General features: G+C 31.3%; 1 protein-coding gene across 5 annotated transcripts in view; it reads left to right on the top strand.

Annotated features, from left to right (window-relative positions):
- The window catches only part of LOC130444527 (paxillin), a 76,367-nt gene that overhangs the window by 40,866 nt on the left and 10,889 nt on the right, over nucleotides 1-24,612 (top strand). For all 5 annotated transcript variants that reach the window (XM_056779715.1, XM_056779712.1, XM_056779713.1 and 2 more), the window contains 2 exons: nucleotides 14,899-15,076; nucleotides 18,942-19,083. In XM_056779715.1, the coding sequence (XP_056635693.1) occupies nucleotides 14,899-15,076; nucleotides 18,942-19,083 (320 nt within the window). The remainder of the gene's footprint in view (nucleotides 1-14,898; nucleotides 15,077-18,941; nucleotides 19,084-24,612) is intronic.

A 24,612-nucleotide genomic window follows, 5' to 3' on the forward strand; every position in this document is an offset into this window, starting at 1 on the left:
ATATATATATAAACTACAGACATTTGAAAAACCATCATAATCGTGTTCAGGAGGTCTCAAAACATGGGAAAAATGATGTGCCCCCCATTTTTCTTCTAGTCATGCCTACCGTAATAGTCTAATTTTTCCTTGAAAAATTCGACTAATAATGTGACTGTAAACGACCATAAATATTCTTATCTACTGATTTTATAATTATTTATAGTTACTATTTTATACAAGATTGAGTATTTAAGGTAGTTTATACGCTGATACTGGGCTCCTAATAGTTTGATATTCGTCAAGTAAGCTATCCATATTATTGAAACCAACTATATTTTTTTTACTTAATAAATAGCTTTTTACGAAGTTTTGAATTTATTCAACTGGCGCAGTCAAATTGGATTTCCAAAATTGTCGTGTATCGAACGTAACAATTTCGTTTCAACGGTTGATTGAAAATCGAACCCAGTGTCGCAATTTGTTAGTAGAGGTGTTCGCAATGGAGTATTTCTTAAAAATGGAGAATTACAATTATATTTTATCATTAACTGACCACATAAATCTAATTTGTTCCAAATTTGACAAGGTTGATAATTATTTAATCTAATTCTAAATTTTTATCTATATCTCAGCACATACGTATAATTGTTCCTTTTATTGGTACTAATAAATAAAATTCACTAACCTTCAGTTCACAAACAACTCCCCATGTACTAACTTACTCGTTACCAGCAAATAATATCATTTGATACTAATTAATAATTCAGGAACCAATCGACAAACTTCTTCCTTCTCGAACACTTCTAGACTCAAGAGACAAGACATAAAAGATAGGAGAGCTTCACTCACTTTATTTTCGTTTCTATAGTTTCGCATCTTCTGTCCAGTTATAACAATCTAATGTTTTATAAAAACCATGAACATTGATATAATCATAAATTTAACCGATTTTTTTAAAATATAAATATAAGTATGTTTGATTCACCGTTTCTCCTAATAGTTAACATATATAATTACATAATTTTTCCGTATTTTAAATGTTTATTTAATACATAATTTATAATTTATTCATAGTAGATGAATCTAGTGAATGTTATAATTAACTTAACTATATTTTTACAACTTAAATTACTTATTAAACATATGCAACCCTTTATATTTTTTCGCATTCAACATAACTTTTTTTAGATAAACTCGTTTAAATTGTTTTCTTCGAAATTATAAATTGATGCCTTATATAACAAAATCTATCAAAATTCTGAGAGCTGCTTAAATATATGAAAAGATCAATTTCTGTTTTATGGTTATGCCAATTTGACATTTGACATTCTCAATATCATCAGTTTAAATAATTTTAAAATGACATATTTTTTCAATTTTTTAGACGCCTTTGATATAGTTTTGTTAATAAATTATCTTGATTTTAGGTATTTCTCAATTAAAACTTCGTTTAAAAGCATAAAATATTGAACGTTTCAATCTATTGCGGTCTTTATCAAAATATAATTTGACATTGACAATTTTCATAATTATCAAGTCAACAGATCGTCTACAACAAGAATATGAATTGAATCAAGATCTTATGATTTTCAATGACATTTTTATTAAATGATATAATTTATCAACAAAAACTATATATACATACAATTTCTTCAATTTCTTAATTCTTAAATCTTGTGTTTGTTGCTAAATCGTCTTGATTTTAGATCTCTTTTAAAAACTAATAAAATTAAGCAAATTTTGAATGTTGAATTTTCAGATAGGTCTGTCAGCGAGGTTTTCCATTCTGCTTGCTTTTTATAGCTGAATCATAACAACGACCTGTTGATCATAATTCAACAGGTGGTCTAACTTAAAAATTTAACCTTCAAATCAATGTTGCATAGTTTATTGTTACAACCTTTCTCCGTTTGTACATAGTCATTCGATTTTCATCAAAACCAAATTAGAATAGATTGTTTCTGTATTTCAAAAATAACTCGAAGCTACGTGTTCAGATAATATCGTTTTGTGAGTTGTATTTAGTTAAAGCAAACCGTATTTGGCTCGACCGATTCCGGATTTTACTAAAAGACACCTATAGAATAATATAATATTGAAAAGATTGCGTTGGAGCGAGACAGATGATGAGATGGGCGAAGTGGGAAGATTCAAAAACAAGCGGCGGGACGAAACGAATTTTGCGCTCGTTACTATTTTCAATATGTTGAAAAACATTCGTTTTTATATCGCGTGCAGGGAAATGAGTAAATTCAAAATACAAATTAATTCATATAAAATAAATGTTCTGGTAAAATTTCGAAATATTCACTAATAAATTAGTCAAAAAAAAAATAGTTGAAATTCATTTTATATTAACACCCGATCATATAAAAATTAATTGAATAATTTCTATTGTTTAATAGGAGGGTTCAGATCGTACATTTTTCACATATTAATATCATTAATATAAATAATTAAATAATGCAGAACCAATGATTTCCTATATTTGATTCCCCATATATTCCCTGTATAAAAAAGTTTCAAAATAAATGTTTGATTCTACATTGATTTTCAATCTCTTCAGTTACGTCATCAAGGTAAATGCTCACTCTTTTGAGCATATGAAGTATATATCTACAACAATTGTAATATGCGAAACATTTGGTTATGCATAAAAATACGGTGGACTACTGATTAGATATATTTGAAAATACAGCTAATGTAACAAAATCCCTACTATGTGATTCAGAATAATTGTAGGACTTTATGGAAATTATTAACAGGTTAACCCAATCATAATCTGAAAGTTCGAAAACTAACCCAAATCATGGAAACTGATTGAATTAATCGGATCGTAGTCATATGATAGGATACTTTCTACTCTCATAGACACCGGAAAGACCCTGGCAGAATAATGATTGATTTTTCAGAAAAATCGCACGTAGTTATCTCCGTTTATATCTGTACTGCCGGAAAAAGTTTATTAAATGATCTCAAAAAAGTTAAGGAAATAAGCAAAATTGAGCTCTCGAAAAACGTATACTTTTGGCAGAAAAATGAAAGCTTTTAAATAAATCTATGAGTAAATAGCTTTATTTGAATTTGTACCATCTAATTATGTCAAATCATTTATTTGCACCTCTCTAAAAACCGAGAAAGCAACTATTTTTTAAGGGCGGTTCAGGTGGTCCAATGGTCGTACCTTCTGCGCGTGTACAGTAGAAAATCTTGATTCTATCAGAAAATTTATTCAATTTAATAAAATCACAGACAATTCACTTTGTTTATTAATTAGTAGTTATTATCATTAACTAATTTACCCTTTCAGGTGAAGAAGAGAAAGCATTAAAGTAACAATCGTTCTAAAAAATTATTATCCTTACAGAAAAATTTAGATTGTAATGAAAAAATCCTTATAGTCATTTCATTTGTTATATAATCACTTCAATCTTGTGGTAAAGTTATAAATAAAAGATTTTAATAAATAACTACATTCAGCAGTCTCATTGAATACTCAAGAATAAACCAATCGACTTTTTGATTATCTTCTTGCATTGTTGTTCATGTTTGCCAATGTTTTCAGAAAATACCTAAATCACACAGTAAATTTGCAAGTAACCCACATAGCCATGTCAACTACAGTTTGATGCGGTTATATTTTTCTACCCTTACGTTTATTATTAAGTGAAATATTTTGACTATATTGCCCAGTAAAAGCTGGAAATAATGAGTATAGAGGATTTATGAACTATGAAATTAAGAATATATTAGAAAATGAGGATACAGTAAACACAATTACAGCAAAAAGAATATAATGGTAAGGGCACATTAAAAGAATGGAAAAACGGCAGGGAGGAAGGAAAATCACGGAATGAGACCGAGACCGAGAAAAGATTGTCTGGTAGACCAAAAAATAGATGAGAAGATCAGATTGTGCAAGATATGGAAAATCTGGAAGTACGTGACTGGAACAAACAGATGCAGGACAGAGAAAAATGGAGAACAATAGTCGAGGCTCCAAGAATATGTGATAAGCTGCAATTACATAGTGTAAAATGTGGGCTGACCACCCACAAAAAATACAGAGTCAAAAGAGCTCAATTTTGAGCGGCTACGGCAATTATCAATAGAATGTATAGCCTATATACATTTATATATATATATATATATATATATATATATATATATATATATATATATATATATATATATAGTATGTACTGAACATTGATTACGGAATAACAGAATAAGAAATCAGTAACCCATACAGAAAACCCCACAGTTGACAAAGGGGCCAAACCTGGGCTAGTCCTGAGAAGCCTATCTTCGGCGTACCTGTATTGGCCCATGTGTGGGCCAGGCTACTTAACTCAGTTTCGGCCATATCAATGATTACCCAAGCTCGGGCCAAGGTTGGGATACCCAGCCTTAGTCATTCATTGGGGATCCAAGCTTCGGCGGTTCGGTCACATACGGCGTGGTTCGAGTATGTTCACCCAACACCCCGTCGGCAGCCATACTTTTGCTTATTATGGGTCTGATCAATCCGATCTCTAGTTTATTTTGTGTGTTTCTTATCACACTTTTTATTATTTATTACTATTAAAAGTAACCATGTCTGATGCGTATCTTCGAGTTCAAAGATAGAGTGCATTGAATAGAGAAAAAAACTAACTCAATTGTGTTACCATCACAGTTCTCAACTATCGCGAGCAAAATCTCTTACAAGACAAAATACTCGTCGTTCATAATAAATTATAATGTAATTATTATAATAAGAATTCAAATAATCAAGGTGACTTTAGCTAAATTCAAAAGCTAGCTACTTTATTACTAAAAATGTAAAATTAATCAATGTGTTGAACGGGACTCTTAGTTTTCTGTATAATGTATTTTTCTCATTAGTAAATCATCAAGTTACCGGATGTCATTTCTTGGCAGATTTGCCAAATATTATAAACAGAACCGTTGTTTATGTTTGAGTCTGTCATTTTTGTTACAGTATTGTGTAGTTTAACTAGACAATTCCATTTGCCTTTGTTTTTATTCGAATTTATCCTCAAGGAAGAATTTTGAAGAAGGCAGTTACCACGGGCAAAGGCAATGAATTTTTGGTTTTAGGATCATTTGTTACGAAGCCGAACACAAACATCAGAAAAATTGCTAGACATACAGGTTTAGAGACATGAATCAATAAAAAAATTCTAGACTTTTTCTTGATGATCCTTGATCGAGTTACCACCATAAGAAAAAATGTTATCAAATTAATTACACAAGAGTTAATTCGTAGAATTATGTATAATTTACATAAGAACGACAGGGTTTCGGCAATAGCAGATTGTACATTATTACACTTACACCAATGCAATACCATACCATAACTTGCGTCAAGTTTTGGAAAATGGTGACACAAACAACATTAGTAAATACTAAAGGACTTATTACACATACATTAAAAGTTACCGACTTCAATGTGAATACGTCAGCATTTATTAATATAATTTGGGTAATATATTTGCACATGCGTTGAGAGATTCTCAATAAAATTTTACCTTTTCTGTATGCTTCGATGTTTGCCGTAGCTAAAATTCACGAATTGGTTGATCATTCAACCTATTTACAAGAACTTGCCCCCAACGACTTTTTCCTGTTTCTTAACCCTAAAGTGTCACTTGCAGAAGAAAGATGTTCATTAAGACCGCTTGACATGATGCAAGATAACGTGCAAGAAATTGCATGCAATTTATTACAAGATGAAGATATTGCATATAGAAATATTACACGTCGCTTGATATTATACAAGTCCCTTGCCATTAGATCTTGGTTGCCACCAATTAAGAGATATATGCTTTATTGTTAAAAAATTGTTACAATTTGTAGATGAAAGCTTGTGAAAACTTAGAAACAAACATACAAATAACTAAACATATAGATATATACAGAAAAAAACCCACAATGAGTAACAAAATTATAGGTAATTGTAATAGATAATAATTAGTATATAAGTCCATAGCAAAAATTAAACCAGTATGTAGCATATTATTATTAGAATAGATGTCGTTTACAGAGTAGAAGGTCCTTTCCAGTAAATGTGCCTTCAAATTATTGCGGAATGCGGGAAAAGTATATATTGATTTGATTTCAATTGATAAGTGATTGTGCATTTTTTTGCATTGTAAAATATTGAGCCCTTAACCTAAGAATTTTACGGATTCAACCAATGGTGGTGTTATTTAATAAAAAAGGCAGTAATGTATTTAATATTTTGTGGCGGTTTTAAAATGAAAATAACAAAGCTAGGTGAAGTAAACAAGTAAAAAGTGATTAGTGCATATCTGGCAATAATTGCTTTTGGAGTCTGATGGACAGAGAAGAGCACCCGGGCGATGGTGAGGCAGGCCCTGGCTAGATAGAACAAGGGGAAACATGAGTTTATCTATAGATTTACACGAGGAAACATACAAAAATTATTTAAGAATGGATGAAGAAAGATTTGAAAAACTCCTAAGGAAAATATATAAAATAGCTAAGAAATCATCGACGGTCAAATCAGAGACTCATTTGTCTTTAGAATTGCAACTTTCACGCAAAAAATGGGACCAAACCGATAATGTTGCAAGTGTGAGATCTTGCATGAAACAATCAGTTGATTTTCAACTGAGCATGCTTTTGATCAAGAAATATTGCGTCTTGCATTGCATTGCATCATGTCAAGCGGCCTTTAGACATAGAAGTTATCAAATAGGTACATAAACACCTTCTTTGGGAGGATAAATTCGACAAATGTTTGTTGGAAGAGTTAAAAAGGTTAAAGCATCGTCGTAAAAAGTGTATAGATGTCTCCATTCTTTGTTAGGTCGGGGGTGGTGGACACTATTAACCACAAGGGTCTTTTTATGAGAAATAATATTGAAGTGGAATTGATTTGGACCATACTTTGGTGTCGCAAATAGCGTTTAGAATTTTGATAACAGTGTCAAACTAAAACCACACAAGAACGAAACAAAAATATTTTTATCAAACTGATTATCGTTTACCACCAACGCGACTCTTTTGAACTCAACTAACTGGAAGAACGGATTTTTTAAACTAATGGAGATTTGTTCAACAACATTACGTTACAAATAAAACTAATTGAAACATTCTAAGAATAATTATTTTTTTCACGACTAAAATACAAAACTGCTGTACGTTAATTATTCTTGATAGACCAACACATTTATTGTATGTCTTCAATTTCATTTTCTTACCTGATTAAATAATGATTTCATTGTGTTCCAATTGTAGTTTTATTATCTAATAAATCTCCTTTAGAATGTCAAATTTCAAGTAATGGCATCTCAGTGTTTGCTAACATTCTGTTTCATAACTGTAACAATGTTACCGTCAATATTGTAAATAAGAGAATATTTGTTTCAAACTTCCTAAAAAGAATGAAAATGCCATTTCTTTGTTATTCAATGTCTAATTGATATTTTTATTATACTTAAATGCAAATTTTGAATGACATTAGATTTGAAGTTTATGTTATTTGTTAAATTATTTTGCTATTATCTATTAAAGCCGTAGAAAAAGTATAGTGTATAACTCGCATGGGAATGCTAGTTTTCCACTAGTATGATTCATACTCGTGGGATATAACTATCATTCCTTGCTCGTTGAACAGTATACTATTATTTGCATCATCACAACATTTGTTACCCCATTATTATCCCTTACGTATGCAGTATTATCTACTGATTTCAGATAACATTGCAATCAATCCCACTTTTTCGCAGATGTTAAATTTACAGATGAAGCCAACTTCTCAAGACATGTGAAGTTTCATAAAAACCTCATTGCAGTGATCGTAGTTTATATAAGTTTTTCCAAACCGCTGGATCGCATGAGTATCCTCACACTGGCCTCCAAGGTTATCTGGATTTTAGTGTGTGGGGTTATTCAAAATTATTCCCTTAACCTTTATTTTAAAGCTTGATGCACATTTTGAACATTTACTTTGAAATGTTTATTACGCATAATTATATGAACTTTAAAAAGTGAATCACTCACAATAATTTTTCAGGTCACTTACTAAACACCTCATATAATACGTATCTCAATAAAGTACATGTTGCTTTTGTCCAAATTAAAAAAAAAATCTTCAAAACACATGTTCGTCTGCTTCAAAAGAATGTTACGATTAAAATTAAGTTAAAAATAACATAGAATGATGTTATTATATTATTTTTGGAAGACTTTTCGAGGCAGTCTCAAAATTTAATGCCACTATTTTAATGTATAAAATCAATGTAATGCTTCTTGATTTTTTTTTCATGAAACATGATGTTTTACGTAAATGTTTACATAATATTTTAGGAATATATGCGAACCATATCAAGGCAGCAATCACTGAGGTCTATTGGCGCGTACTTTACAATTGTGTGAATAAAAACAATTTGCTTGTTATCCTTTCTGTGGAACTAAAAACACTACTTATTTGTCCATTATTCACCTTAACCTATTAGCCTTGGAAATGATATAATAAATAAATTTTTTGAACGCTCTTTTTTTAATTGATTCATATTCTTAATAAATTTCATGAAAAATAGTTAATACATGATCCAACATTACATTTGTTAACTCACTTCTTACTGTGGATGTATAACTATTAACTGCAAATTTCTTTCTTAGACCTTTAGGGGTTGTAATAATATGATCACATTATACGCATAAGCAAACATTGTTATTAAATCTGAAATTACTGCTATTATCAAAACAATTGTGTATCTCTCAAATCTATTTTATATAAGCATCGGAAGTGTTAGGATTAGCACATTTTATCAGAATAATACCCAATAATCATCAGAAGGTTCTGCATTTTGGTCAAAAAGTATTTGAACAATAATATTTGATCACAACACCACGCCAGCAACATCTGTGTCTACCATTACAGAAAATTTTTCTTGTTTTTTATCTTCGTCTAAACAATCTCTTTCAGACGCACCAACAAAATATGCCACCCTAATAGCGTTCCTAGTCGAAATTTGATTAGTGAGACGGGATACGAGGTAAATTTCTAGTCTAGTTTAGTCGGATAGAAAAGTGCCTATTAATATATTCTGTCGTTTTTGCGGCAAGCGGCTTATTTCTTATTATTACCTATTTATTATCTTTTTTACGCTGCCCGATTCGCCCGAATGTGGTATTATTATAATAATAATAAGATAACAATATTTCGGAGAAATATCAAAGAAAGGCACTTTGCGACTAAATATTTTTTGCATGATGCGGTTTTGCTATTTTTTTTAGAGATATTTTGCCTTTTACCGCCCCGTGTTAGTGCCGCCCGGGTGACATCCACCCCTTGCACTCCCGGCACGACTCGGCTTTGTTTAAAACATTGATACCATATGAAATGGTCTAAACGATTCATGTCGGGTAATCTCTTGAACAAGTTCTCCTGAAATTATCTTGTGGCATCAAATATTGTTGGTTTGGATATTGTCACCGTCTAAAGGTTTAAAATGACGTCTGTCTAAATTAATACGTTTAGCCCCGGGTGGCATCAAAGTGATGCCTCACTACCATATGCTAGAGGACCGCGTGGAATGTTCTGCCACGCGACATGAATGTTATTGAGATAGCGTGCGAATAACGTGATGTCTCATAGCAATGTTATTTAAATGGAATTAAAAAGAGTGCGGTCCAACGACTACATTGCTAGTTGGGGGTTGTATATAGCTATCTTTATAGGGAATTTGAAGCCTTGTAAACTAGGGATAGTGAAAATATGACGAAATATATGGAAAACGTTTATTATTACCGGTCCGAAGCTAATATAAACTTACTACTAAATTCCAAAAAAGATTTTATTGAAAAAAAGATATTTTAGTTTATACGGTTAGCCTTATGTTCCTCAAAAAATCAAGACGCATAAGAGTTATGTTTACAAATACTTCACTGATATTTGGATCTAGGTGATTTGTTTTGAGCTTCTTTTCTACCACATTGATCCTTGATTTTCCTGTAACACACCACACATCTATTTTTTTAGATTCAATCAAAATATGAGGCTAGAAATCTTCAGTACCCTGCAAACTTGTGTCACTATTACTGTCAATATCAATTAGCTTCAGAGCTACTTGCTAATTTTCGGTACCACTTCATACCCCGCCTCAAAGAATGAGAATATGCTTTTAGCTGGTGTGATAAATCAATAAAAGCCTTTGATTCATGATCGTCCACAATTGCAAGTATTTTTTCGATATCCTTACCTCTTTGACGGAATGTTTTTCTTTCATCTGTATGTTTTGGTGTTAGAACTACCACATCTCTCTTATCGTGCCATTTTATTATCACAACCGCAGTATTACTTTCTAGAGCAAATAACTCATTTTATTCAATTTTTTCCCAACAACTTCAGTTTTCTATTTGGTTACAACTAAGTGTGTGTGACGTTTTAGCAATTCGTGTGCCGGAATTACGCTTATATAATAATTAACTGTGAAAAGCATTCTACTACTATCTAGGAGATTTCCTGCATGATGCATTACAACATTGAATGATGAATTTTTATTTAACTCGTTAGTGCCTTTTCTGCAATAAATTTTGAGATTGTAAGTATATCTATTTTTTAAACAGTGTTTGCACAGTTTTATTCCTAACTTGTTTCTTTTGTTTTAACATACTGCTTAAATTTTAGACGTCCACAAAACAACCATCGTCTCATCAATAGAAATATTTTTTCCAGGGTTAGTAATAATTTGAAATATTTCAGTGTGCTTCTATCTATCAAATTCTTCATCGCCGTTTTCGATAGCAGTATCGTTGTTATTGTCACATGTTTTTTATATTGTTTTCAAGAAGATTATTTGTACTCCAGTAATCTCATAGTTGTTCTTTGACTAGACCTATTCAAATAATAATTACGAAGAATTTTTCTACTTCTTTCTTGTCTGTAGATTTTCAAGGCATGGGTTTGAATTTTTTGTATGGTCTTTTTTGGATTAACTTTTGTTGCGCATATGTATTTTTCTCATAAACTATATAGCTTATAATATCGTCAGTCAGAAATAACTTTATAATAATAATAACAATATAATAAATAAGGTCATAGTTTATTCTCAGAGAAGGGAAATCTTTCCAAATTGGAACCATCTACTGTCTTCCATTCGATATGTGGAGTGCAGGAATCTTTTTCCGGATTACAGTTGTCATCAGATTCATTTTCAAATTCGGCAATAACAGCCCCAGTTTTTCTTAATAAGGATGCATCTTAAAAAATTATTACATCTTAAAGTAAATAACTAACAGACGACCAATGTCTATGGGACTGAGGTTGACCGAAATCGAAGCAGAGTTAGGTTGCGACAGCCTATCTCTGCCTTGATATTGGTCAACCTGCCTCCCATAAGCATCGTTCCTCTCTTAGTTAGTTACTTCATGATTATATACATTTGTAGAAAAACAACATTAAATAAACTTACGGTCTCAATCAGATCAGACAGATTATTTTCGCTAATGTTCACTTGATTGAACGATTCACTGGGTCCAGCGGTTTCTTCTTTACGTGAAGGTGTTTTTTTTTCGACCGTTTTCGAAGCTGCTCTACTAATATAGAATAATCTGATTTACTTCCTCCATCAAGAATATATTCATCTGCTGTTATATCCTCGTCAGACATAAGCTCGTCCTATAATTGCTGAAGTCGTTGTTGATCTTTCTCATACGATCCCATGGCGCACCTCTTTTACGAATAGCTAATGTCGTACTGATCACCACTGAACTGAGAACCGAATACCGGCTAAAAACTCGGCGGCGCGAACACGAATAAACACGATTTTTCCGAGGCAATACATTGGTGCCACATTGTCCATATGACTAAATTCTGTTTTCTATACCGCGAGGCATGAACGCAATGTTTAATTTTTTTTCCAAAAAAAACCTAATGATCGTATTTTTTTTAAATTTTAGATACGGGAGCAAGAGTTCATGTCAATGTTAACTGAAAATAGAAAAATCTAGGGCCGGTCTAAGAGAACCAATTTTTTTTGTAATACCGGTGCTTAACGTGTTAAAAGATAATTGAAATGCTTATATGGAACCTCTCATTTCCTTACTAAGTAATTCAAACACGCCAGACAACAAGTTTCCTTAAATTAAAAAGACCAACTAATTTGTCACAATTTTTCCCGTCCATAACCAAAATTTTGTTAATATTGGATGTGGAATTTTCAAAGCTGAATAGGGAAGGAAGAATCAGAATATTTAATCTTTTGAGGAAGGCCCTGTTGTTTAGTTCGAGTAAATATCTAACAGCTCTTTTGTAGTTTGAAGATTCGCTCAAATTGAGTCGCACCACACGTACCCCAGAAGGGAAGGGCATATCGGAGATGCGACTCAATGAGGGCATAATAGACCGTTAAGGAGGTGGATAAGTTCAGTTCTTTGGAAACTGATCCCAGCGCAAAACAGGAGGAACTTCATTTTTTAGATAAGGCAATATGTAACTCTGCTAAAACTACGGGCATTAAGAAGAATTTGTGTAAGTTAGTATTAGCATCAGGGACATATGAAAGCGGATCATGAGAAGGAGTTATAGAATTTGTTAAATGTTTGGTTACATTCACAAAGTAATTATTGAGGTTATCAGGTGAAGTAGAGATTATGTTCGATGAAGAAGGCTTATTTCTTAAATCATTCACATTCATCTTAGGCAGCTTTTATTTTTAAGTTTCCTACAATGGCAAAAAAGTCTTGTATATATATATATATATATATATATATATATATATATATATATATATATATAAAATATATAATAAATTTCGATCGTAATTTCCCATAATTATTCCAGCAAACTTTTCACATTTATCGAAACATCATCTTATAACTTTTGAACCAACATTAGGTTAATTGCACACACACGATTTTGGAAGGCCGATTTTATCACTTTTCCCAGCGATGCTCAATAAGTTCGATACCGGTTTTATAATGAGATTCGTCAAACTCCTCAAAATAGCCATTAACTGCCGACTGACCTCTTCATTATTTGAAAATATTTGACCTTATTTTCAAGTCAAGGAACAATAAATAATCCGAGGAGGCTAAATCTCACGAAAAGGGTACATTAGTTATTAATTAAAAATTTAATTCATCAATTTCGGCCATTAACGGATGTGTGAGCTGGTGCATTCTCTTGATGAAATAGCGTTTTCTCTCTCTTGCTTGATTACTTCACTCAAACGTTGCAATAAGTTCGCATAATATTCGCCGCTGGTAGTTTTTCCTTTTTCAAGATAATCGATGAGAATAATCCCACGCGCATCCCAAAAAACCGACGCCATGACCTTGCCTGCAGGTGGAAGGGTCTTTGCCTTCATTAGAGCTGGTTCTCCCTTTTCAGTTTCAGTTTCGGATGTGAAGTGATGGTCAGACGTTTTATCCATGGTTATAAAACGGCGCAAAAATTTAGATTTATTTCTATGAAACATTGCGAAATGTTGGACGGAAACGCTGTTTTTGTTCCGTTGCGAGCAAATGCGGCACCTATCTTGTGTACAGCTTTCTCATGTCCAAATTTTCAGTTAATATGCGATGTACAGCACTTTTTGAAATGCCTACTATATTTCCTACTAGCGCTTTTTCAGTCGACCACCATCCAGTACCGCTTTGTGAATTTACTTCAACATTTCTGGAGTCATCACCTCATTTGGTCGAGATGCTGGTCTTCTCTGCTACTCAATATTTTACTGTTGATAACGAAGGAGCTGTCTCACCCAGAGTAGAATCTAGTTCAGCTTTTATATTGGTTGAGATAACGCCGTCCAAATAAAAGTATTGTATCAAATAACGATGGCCAATTTTTTCTATATTTACAAATTCACTGAAAACGTTCACTATCGATGGCTACCAACAAATACTAAAAAATGTGGGGTCTTCAAACTTGAAATATATGCATGCTTTATAATACAGTGGTATTTTTTAAGCAACTACCGCCACCTCTGGGACCATTCTCGTTTTAGGTAATAACAGTTAGCTTGAAATACTGTTATTTGACACGAAATAATGGAAGAGAACTAATAAAGTTATGAGTATTATAATTTAATATTGAGAAAATTATAATAATTAATTTTTGTTTACATGTTTTTTAATCATATAATATCATTTAATACACCTACGAGTGTATCCCGTAATAAAATGAACTCGCATATACATTCGTTCTAGATTCCAAATGAGTAGTTCTAGTGAATTGTTTATAAAAAGATATAATACATGAATTATAATCGTTGTAAACAAATTTTTGGATATTGATTACTTCATCATTTTAAATTTTAATCTAGCCGGTTTTCGGTATATTACGACAAAAGCAGTTCCATGTAATTCCTATCTTTTTAATGTAACTGAACTGCAAGGTTATATAGATCGATAACATTTTGCTAAATGATTAATTTTATTGTAGCTTTAGCGATAGAGGTAATATTCAGTGTCTGAAGAGAATAACTTAATTATCGAAAGAAGCAGAACACAGGGTAATTGAGAGTGTAGGTTTATTGGTTCTTAGTTCTTTCAACATAATGTCTCAATGATTTCAGAAATTCTATATTGAATACAACTTATGGCTTATTAAATTTTAACAGTATTTTGAACAGTAATAGGAAGATGCGTTCGAAGCCTTGCCAAAAAATATATAGGTATTTAATTAATGAAAACATTGGAAAAGAAGTAAAAACATTGCTTTGATTTCGGGAAATGATAAAAATCGACCATTCGAAATAAAAGATATATCCAGTGAATCATTAACCAAAACCACAAGTCTTCATCTATGTAAAAGTCATAATTCCAGAAAAAAGATAATACATTATATTATCACACATGATACTACGAATATGATTAATCATATTTTTCATATATTACACATGTTGAAATTCACGTGCTTTCCAATTGTTACAGGGAACTTACGGTAAAGTTCCACCGAATTCCGGCAATAGAAGTCCAAGTTACGGCTTAACCGGGAGCGGTGCTCACAGTTCAGGTTCGTCAACAATGGAAAAAAGACCATTCAATAACAACTTAGATGAATTAGATTCTTTGCTACAGGATTTAAGTAATAGCCGACATAATGGGACGGGTAAGTAAAATTAAATCTTGAATATATAAGAATGATCTCTGGAGAATCTATTCGTTGCCTCTTAATTCCGAGATATCATTTGTGCTATAATGAATAGGATAGTAAAACGTTTTTTAATAATACTGCTACTGATTATTTTGGAATATTTACAATTTTGGATATTGGCTCTAATTAGTAACTAACTGCGTTTTGTACATTTGTGGTGTATACAGGTAACATGGATTTGACTTTGTTTTCTCTAGTAAGAAAAAATCCACAGATGTCTCTAACATCTTCTATGCAAACATTTCATTCAAATTTTAAGCCAGTTTGCCTTTTATTTCTCGTAGATTTGTAGTCTTTTCGGTTTAACTTTTTTAGATTTAATTTTTAGAGGGAGTGAGAGTCCAAGTGGTCGTGGTGAAGAATGATTGGTTTCTCTGATTTGCTCGATCACGTCTGGCAAACAAATAGTGGTATATGTCCAATTATCCCGAAAAAAAAAATAGGCGACCTTTTGGTTCAAAATGCTTCGTGCACGAACAACTTTTGTTGGATTTGGCTCGTCTTGAAAGAAGACGATACAGTCGATTGTTGTCCAGTTTCGAGTTCATATGCAAAGATGAATGATTTATTTACGTCTTTTGAAACTCCGCAATTGATTTTTTTCGTTGGATCAATCGACACTTGTTTTTTTGAGCCATTGTCAAATTATGTAATCTTAAATGTATGCAAGTGGAACTAATGCCCAAGTATACCTTAATCTCACGGTATATCACATGACGATCTTGCAATATCCGTTTATGCACACCGTCGATATTTTATGGCATACCAGCGGATTTTGAACAAGTGCCACCATGATTGAATTCAGAAAACTAGCAAAATACGGTGGTTTGAAATGGTGCTTCATTACTAAATGTTTGGTCTATTGATATTGGTTTAATCCACGTCGAAAATTATAGAAAACATCGCACGAAAATGTTCGCCTTGCACCACACATTGTTCCCTGATATTAGTGTTCCTGATTAGTCATGTTCATCGCTTGGCTGACCTGGCAGAATTTGTGTAGTTGTCTCTGTAGGTCTTCCTGCGTTTCCTCGAAAATAGCTGCATCGTTGGCGTAGCATACAATGCTGATTCTTTTATTCTGTCCCATTCGGTACCCAAATTTAGTGATGATACTTCCTCTATAATTCTGTCTATTAAGAAATTGAACAGAATTGGGCTGAGGCTGTCGCCCTGCCTGATGCCTCTTGGTGTTGGTATCTCTTCCGTTTAAGTGTTTTTTGCCTTTACTTTGGTTGTGTTGTTCGTATTGAGACTGCGGACTGTTCTTACGATGGTGTCTGGCGTTTCTTTCGATATCAATATATTTATGATGTATGGAGAGGCGGACCCTATCAAAAGCCTTGGTCAAATCGATGAGGCAGACATACGCTGGTGTATTAAATTCGATCGATGTTTCTTTTAGTTGTTTAATAATGAATATGGCGTCGGTCGTGGATCTATTTCGTCTGAAACCTTGTTGTTCTTCCCTGTTCGTTATTTGTTTTTCAAGTATTGCCCTTAAAATGCTAGTGAAGAGTTTCATGCTTGTGTTCAGCAGCGATATGCCCTTGTAGTTGTCTGGGTGCGTCTTCTGTCCCCTATTAAATATAGGAATAGTTATATTTTTGTGCCATTCCATGGGTATTTCCGATCTCTAAAATTTTTATAGAGAATTTCTAAATGTTTTCCTAGCTCGGGACCGGAATATTCTAGAAGTTCGTTTGGGACAAGGTTTTTCTGTTTTTCAGTTTTCAGTTTTTTTATTTTTATCATTACATCTTTTTCGTTCACTGATATTTGATGATTTGTCGCGTAGTTTTCTATGCTTATGGCTTCTTCGATGTTAAGTTTCCGGAAGTATTTTTCCCATACATTTTTGGTGACTCCTTTCGTTTGCACAAATTCGTTTGTTGGCTGTTTCCTGTTCTTGAGCATCTTGCACACCTTCTTCTTCTGTGCTTCATATAGGTCATGATCTATGTCGCTTGTAAATTTTGCCCAGTAATCTCGTTTTATGGCTTTGATTCTTGTATTGATTCTATTTCTCTCTTCTGTATATTTGGAGTGATTCTCTGGTGTTAGTGAGCTCCTGTATATAAGGTAGGATTTCTTCTTCTGTTGCGAAAGTTTTTTAACTTTGCCACAGAACCAGGGTTTTTTGCTGTTATTGGTCCCATTTATGTGAACTTTTCTTCTACCAATAGATTCTTCTGCTGCTTCTATGATACATAATTTGATTTTGTTTCAGCGTCTCTCCACATCGCACTCCAGGGTATTAAGTCCTTTCCTTATTTGTTAGTCGGTTTTCATATAGGCTTCTCGTGCTATCATCTATCAGTGATTCAATGTTGTATACATATATGTAATACTTATGGAGTGTAGAGAAGGAGGAACGTCTCTGGGTTAAAAAATGTGAGCTGATTTTTGATGGGTAAATAGGTGGCGCTGATTATAGAGGGTATTCGCTTGAATTTTAAGCGCTGATTTGAAAATAACTGTATAGTAATGCTTTAAATAATGCACCGTGATAATGAAATTAGTAGTATTAAAATAATGAAACGATTAAAAAAACAGAATCTCGTTAAATTAACTTTATTATTTAGCTATTTATTTGGTTTAGATAATACATATATTCTAATATGAAAAAAAAGTAGAATCATGTAACAATAATGAAATAGTATAAAAAAACATTTTGGTTGATTAAAATAAAATATTGAATTTTACCCGTAACTAATATAATAATTATAGCGAATTAGATCAATAAAAATAATAGAATAATAAAAAAAATATTTCGGTTCATAAAAATAAAATATTGAACTTCATTAGCAACTAATATAATAGTTATAGTCATATAAAAATATCAATAAGAATAATAAAATAATTGAAAATAAAACATTTTGGTTCATAGAAATAAAATATTGAACTCTATCCGCAACAAATATAATAATTATAGTTTTGTTAAAATATCATTGGTAATTAGCTTATGCAAGCAGGTACAGAAATATATCAAGTTCTTAATAAAAAATAAAAATCTAATAAGATATTAAGGATTGCACAGCTTTTCACATGAATATAATCAAACGTCAGTCACAACTTTGATAATTTCTTATACAGTAAGTGTTTAACTTCAGATCTCAATCCCATAGTACAATCAGCGCCACGTATTATCCCTACAGAATTCAGACCATATTTTAAACGTACCGTCCATAAGAGACGTTCCTCCTTCTCTACACTCCATAGTAATACTCTTATATGGACAGTTGGTGTGGGTTGTGTGTGTTGATTTTTTTCTCTCGTTCGAGATACTTTATTTATACCGTGAATGCTTGAGCATGTGCAGAACCAAGCTGGAACTTCGGAGGATAGAGAAATCGTTGCCATTCTGTCTTCTTAAGTCGGAAAAGCTTTCACTTATAGAAACTGTCCATATAGAAGTATTACATATATTTAATCAATTTTCTATTTCTTACTATCCACCTTCACCATTATCATCGATACTTTTAGCACTAATAATATAATATTTTCTTTTTAAGTTTAGTTTTCGAAAAGCAATCAGGTAAACTAAACTTATTTGTGTCAACATCTTTTTTTAATTTATTAATACATGTTTTTTAAAAATAGTATCTTTTCCTGTGCAACTTTTCTTCCATACACCAACTTTCATACTTGGCATAGATTTTTTCGTATATGCATTTAGACTTTTCAGGCATTCATCCAGCATTTGTGCAATAAGTTAAATTTTCGGATTTTGATATTAAACTATAAAGTATTAATGGACACTATTATAATAATCGTTATTATAAAATCTGTTATTGTGAATTGATTATTTTCTTTCCAGAAAATATGAATGGCAGCCATTACAATGGGTCTATGCGTGATTCTGGAGCTCGCAGTCCTTCAAATTATTCTAGACCATCCAGTGCCCAAAGTACTTTGAACAGACCATCTGTTGATAGTTTATTGGAAGAATTAAATTCTGGGTGAGTACCGCTCTTCTTTTAAGGAATCTCCCGATCATTACTGCTTACTACAACATTATACGTACGTTATTATTACATTAATAAACTACCAACTCTCTAGTCCTATCTAAGATAGAGGCGTTAATACATTTTTTGTACCTCTGGTTCATAATACACTTATTGAAAAAATATAATCATGATAAATTCCATTATGTTACTGATTTTCGTTACGATACACATAGAATCAAGTTACCTTTTATTAAAAATATATCTTATACCATATTATCTAATTTAAAATCAATTGAATTAAATTTTATTATGAGAGAGAGTGATAGGTAACGAAAAATTTTCATGCACGCATTAGAAAGAGTATATTATCGAAAAAGTACAAGAACTTTATGAACAATTTATGGATTGGAAACACACAAAATTCTAATAGGTTATTTTGAAGAATTACAAAAAAAAATGATACCATCATCCGTTTGAACTAATTATTCAAATATCAAATCAACTTGAAGCATATTATAGACATTAAAATATCCCATACATGATGAAATTGAGGGCTGAAAATAATCACCTAATAATTTTGAATTGATTTGAAAATACAAATATTAATCTAACTATCAGTTCCACAACCATTTGAACAGAATCAATAAATAATACATATCAAAGGGAGTAGAAAAAATTAAGTTGCAACTTTCATGTGAAACGGCTCTTTTCTCAACGTCTATCGTTACTTAAAATACTATTAAATTACTTTTAACCTTGAAAACTCACACTTAGAAATTTTCCAAAAAATATTGAGATTTTGCACTGTTTGATAAGACAAGACAATGAAAAACAAAAACAAATTTTCAATTCAAATAAAAAGGTTTTTATCTTTTTTCTATATGAATTTGAGAAATGTGTCCTAAGCATAATAAATAAATAATTATAGAAAAATACAATTTGCTATTAGTTTTTCTAAACTAATCTAAAAAAAATGTCCAGGCTGTAGAAAACTACTTCCCTGTACAATATTCAGATACTTATTTTATTTTCAATACGCTCAAATATTTTATTTTCGAAAATTATGTATTTCCACAAAATTTTGTGAAAAAATTCAGAAAATCTCGGACAATGAAATAAAATGAAAACTTTGGAGTAGGAACTTTGGCTCAATTTTTTATATTCCTGCAGATATGTCTTTACAAGAAAGAAAAATGAAACACAGATTTACCGAGGGCTATCTAGAAAAAAAAATCAATTAGTTCAAAATAATAGGTAAAAATTTAACGTAAAATCAAGATAAATCATCACGAAAAAAAATTATATATACACTTTCTCGTTGAAAGATTTCTATTTTTCTTTGTAATCTGTTTTTATAACGTATTCATTTCACAGTTTGTAGTAAATATGTCTCAAAATAAATAATTGTAACTGAAATATTTTCTTGATGGCACATCTGTATAAAAAAATAATAAACACCTGTCGTGTTTGCAAATTGGATTTTTTCAAAATAAGATTTCAAACGTTTTTAGAACATGAAACATGCTTTGCGTTAAGTTATAGTTTAACGCTGAAATTATCCACCTCTTTGATTCGATGTATGTACACTATTATCAGAACTAGGTTAAATAGTAAGGTTAATAATATGGAAAATAATTTTTATTAAACTCTCTGTGTTATCATCTCGAAATACATAAATATTACCATCTGAAATTATACAGGCTTATATCTCTCGAAAATTTGCACACATATAAAGCAGTAATTTATTAATTATACCGGATCGAATATTACAACGTGATAAATAATCCATAGAATGATAGTTTTTTTCATAGCTTAATAAATATTTATAGAACTATCCTTTTAAAGTGGAATACAAATAAATGAGTTATTATTATATAACAGGAAATGTATCAAATGGACAGTGCTCTATAGCCCTTTTACTCACGTAACAATTACAGAATATACAATATGCTCCATTATTAGGACTATTTTTTATATTTAATGGTTCGTTAATGCATATTGAGATGGGAGGTCTTATGAAAAATTAATTTCTCTTATTAGAACAAATTTCTATTTTGATTTTATTCTTATTTTGATGTTCATGATGTAGGTGATCTATTGATTAATATAGATACGCAAATTGTCAGTGTCAACGACAATATTTTGCTAAAGACTCAAAATTAGTCGAAACGTCAATTTTCATCTATCTTTTAGGAAATATTATAAAACTAATTTTGAAATAGAAGAGAACTAAAATCAATAATATTTATAAACATAAACATATCAAAAGAAAGATTAAAGAAATTTATATAAATTTCTATGATTTCTTATTTCTTAGACCTTCTTGTTTTTTGGATTTCAAAGTTTAGAGGGTAGAAGGAATAAGTTCTATGTTCAACCTTCCTCTTTAAATCTGATTGTTGTAAAAATTCTTATTTCAAAAAGGAAGTTTGGGGTAAATGTCAGATGATTTCCAAAATTAGTCTCGATTCCAATGACTGGTAGGAATTGATTTGATCAACCAATCTATATCTACATCTAGGATTCGAATAAGGCCCAAAACAAAGTGGTAGCATTATTTTCTCCTGGAACATGTAAGATCAAATCATGGCTTTGCATAGACGGTGTGGTTCTAATATAGAACTTTCGTAAGTTTAGAGTGTATTGAATATTCTTCAGAATTACGGTCATTAATCACACCTAGCTTATACAGGAAGAGATGAGCTTGGTTTTGATTGGTTAGATCATTTGATTGTGAACAGAGAAACTAAATATAAAATGTGTGTAATATCTAAAAATGTAACAATTTACTTATGTAAGAAATGCAACTTTTCACTTCACCCGTATTGTTTTTCGGCTACCATCAACTATAAAATATAAATTTTTGATGTTTGGAGGAACACTTTGAGAAATATACTAGTAAAAAAACTTTTTTAAATCAGCCTGTAGATTAATAAATTTGTAACGTTTCGATTGATGAAAATAATTTCAAATCTATTTGATTTTATTTTGATAATTTAAATCCAGAATTGCTCGGTAGAAATTACTCCTCAAGTGGTTGGGAGCAACTGTAGTTGCTTGGGCTAACTCTATTAATGGTTTATTTACTAATCCCATCTCATATATTTTAGAAAACATTAGATATAACAACATTTATCACAACACAATTCTTAACTAATTTATGTAATTTTTATCATTGTTAAAATATTTATTTATATATTGTATTTACCATAATTTCAGTCCCAGATGATGAATTCATAAATATTCGAAAGCTTGGAGTATATTAGAGTTAGTATACATTGGTGTTTAATTTTTCCACAATCCCACTACGAAATGTACTCTGTATCTGAGCTTTTTAATACTTAAGCATTTATCATCGGGGACTGAAGTAATGGTCAAAGTATAATATAAAAATGTGTATAAAAGTATAACAATATTAAAAATTACTGTCATTAATTAATTGAAAATTGTGGTATCTCGAAATTAATTTTTTCTTTTAGAAAGATTTTTAAATTTGAATATTGATTGTTGAATTATATGAATGAACTGTCGTAAATTTTAAAATATGTTCATAACACCAAATTATGAGATATTAATTCAATCAATTGGAATAATTATGTTAATAAGTAATATAAAAATTAGTTCTCGCTCTTTATCAAATAGTTTGAAGGTTGCCAAATGTTTTTCACGAAAACTATTAGGCGAGTTTTAAAGGTAAATTGATGTTAGCAATGTGTTTCGTGTCAAATTAAACTATACACAATTTGCCAAAAAAACTCCATCAATAGAAAAAAAGTTGATGTATACCAACACGCAGAAAAGTAGACGATATAAGGAAAATATAACATAAAAATATAGTGAGAAACTATACTCTCGTCATTTTAATTCTGCTACCATTTTAGGTAGCATTTCAATAATAATTCATTTGGTGAAAATTGCCAAATTTGGATATTCAATTTTTTAGAACATCCTTATTTCGAGTAGATTAATTAGTAGACAACGATCAAAAATATGATGTCACAAATTTTTTTCTATTTTATTTAACAAACTGCGCTAGGGGTATGCAAGTGAATATAGTTTTCTCTGAAGATTTGCATGACTTCCGTTTGTGCTCTTTGTCTATTTCAATCAACACATGTCATTTTCCAGTTTCTTCCTTTCCAATTGACAAGGAATCAAAATTTTGTATTTTTCAAACAACTTTATACGCCTTATATAAATAGCCTTTAAAATGACATTGTAACTATATATTAACAATTACACCATATCTATAAATTTGACATTCTGTTTATTATTCTTGTATGTAGAAAACCGCGAATCATCATAAAAGTGAGGATCTAGTGAATTTAACACAGCCATTCCTTCCAAATATTATCAAAATTTTTCCCTACTGTTTTTTTCAATATCCACACATCTATTTTGTCGCATAAAAGTGTTTAATTAGTAATTAGAACCTTCTGAAATATCTCTAATTAAACTTAATGCAATACGTGTTACATCTGGTGATCTAGTGGACTAACTAACTAAATGCACATCATATTGTTTAACTGCCCATGAAATTATTTGGAAATATAATTACCCAAGAATATCTAATAGAAACAGTACGCGGATTGTATTTTTGTAAATTGCTAACAACATGTAATTGCAGTCGACTGTCTGATTGAAACTTATTTTCAAACACCGCATTTAATATATTTTTGATTTGTCTAAAAATATCCAAACTGGCTATTGGTAGTTCTCATTATAAAACGAGAAAAGAATTATAATTATTGTTTTTCTTTGTGAATAATTTACTACTATTTTCAATGAACACAAAAATAATAACTTATTGCAATAAATAAAATTGCGGTTAGTTAGAACATTAGAAAAATTGCTAGTGGGATGTGCTCTGAAGGATAAACTACACGCTAGAACTGGAAATAGTTTTTCACTTAATGCGTTGTTATTAGGGTTGTTCCAACTTGTTAATCTGGTCTGTTCTTGAATCGGTTATTGGAAGTGTTCAAACGATATTTTCCCGCAATCTCCGGTTATTGTTCTATACTTATCCAAAAAATCCATTATGATTACACCATGACAATCCCAAAAAACTGAAGCAAGAACTTTTCCAGCAGATTTTTGGACACGAAACTTCTTAGGTCTTGGAGAACCAGAGTGTCGCCATTCCATCGATTATTGTTGCTTTGTTTCTGGATCGTAGAAATGTACCCAAGTCTCATCCATAGTAACAATTCGGTTTAAGAAGTCTACATCGTTTTCAAATCGAACACTGATCGAACGCGATGCTTCTACCCTTGCACGCTTTTGGTCAACATTCAAACATTTGGGAATCCATTTTGCAGCAATTTTTCTCATGTCCAAATTGACGTGAACTATACATATAATGAACGCGTTCGTATGAAATATTCAGTGCTTCAGATATCCGTTTTAGCCCAATTCGATGGTCTGATAAAATCATGTCATGAACTGCATCGATATTAACGGGGACTGGCCTTCCTGATCGGTCATCATCTTCAATGGAAAATTTATCTCTTTTGAAGCTTGCAGTCCAATTTTTCACGG

This window comes from Diorhabda sublineata, chromosome 5 (assembly GCF_026230105.1).
Source record: "Diorhabda sublineata isolate icDioSubl1.1 chromosome 5, icDioSubl1.1, whole genome shotgun sequence".
Taxonomy (NCBI): domain Eukaryota; kingdom Metazoa; phylum Arthropoda; class Insecta; order Coleoptera; family Chrysomelidae; genus Diorhabda; species Diorhabda sublineata.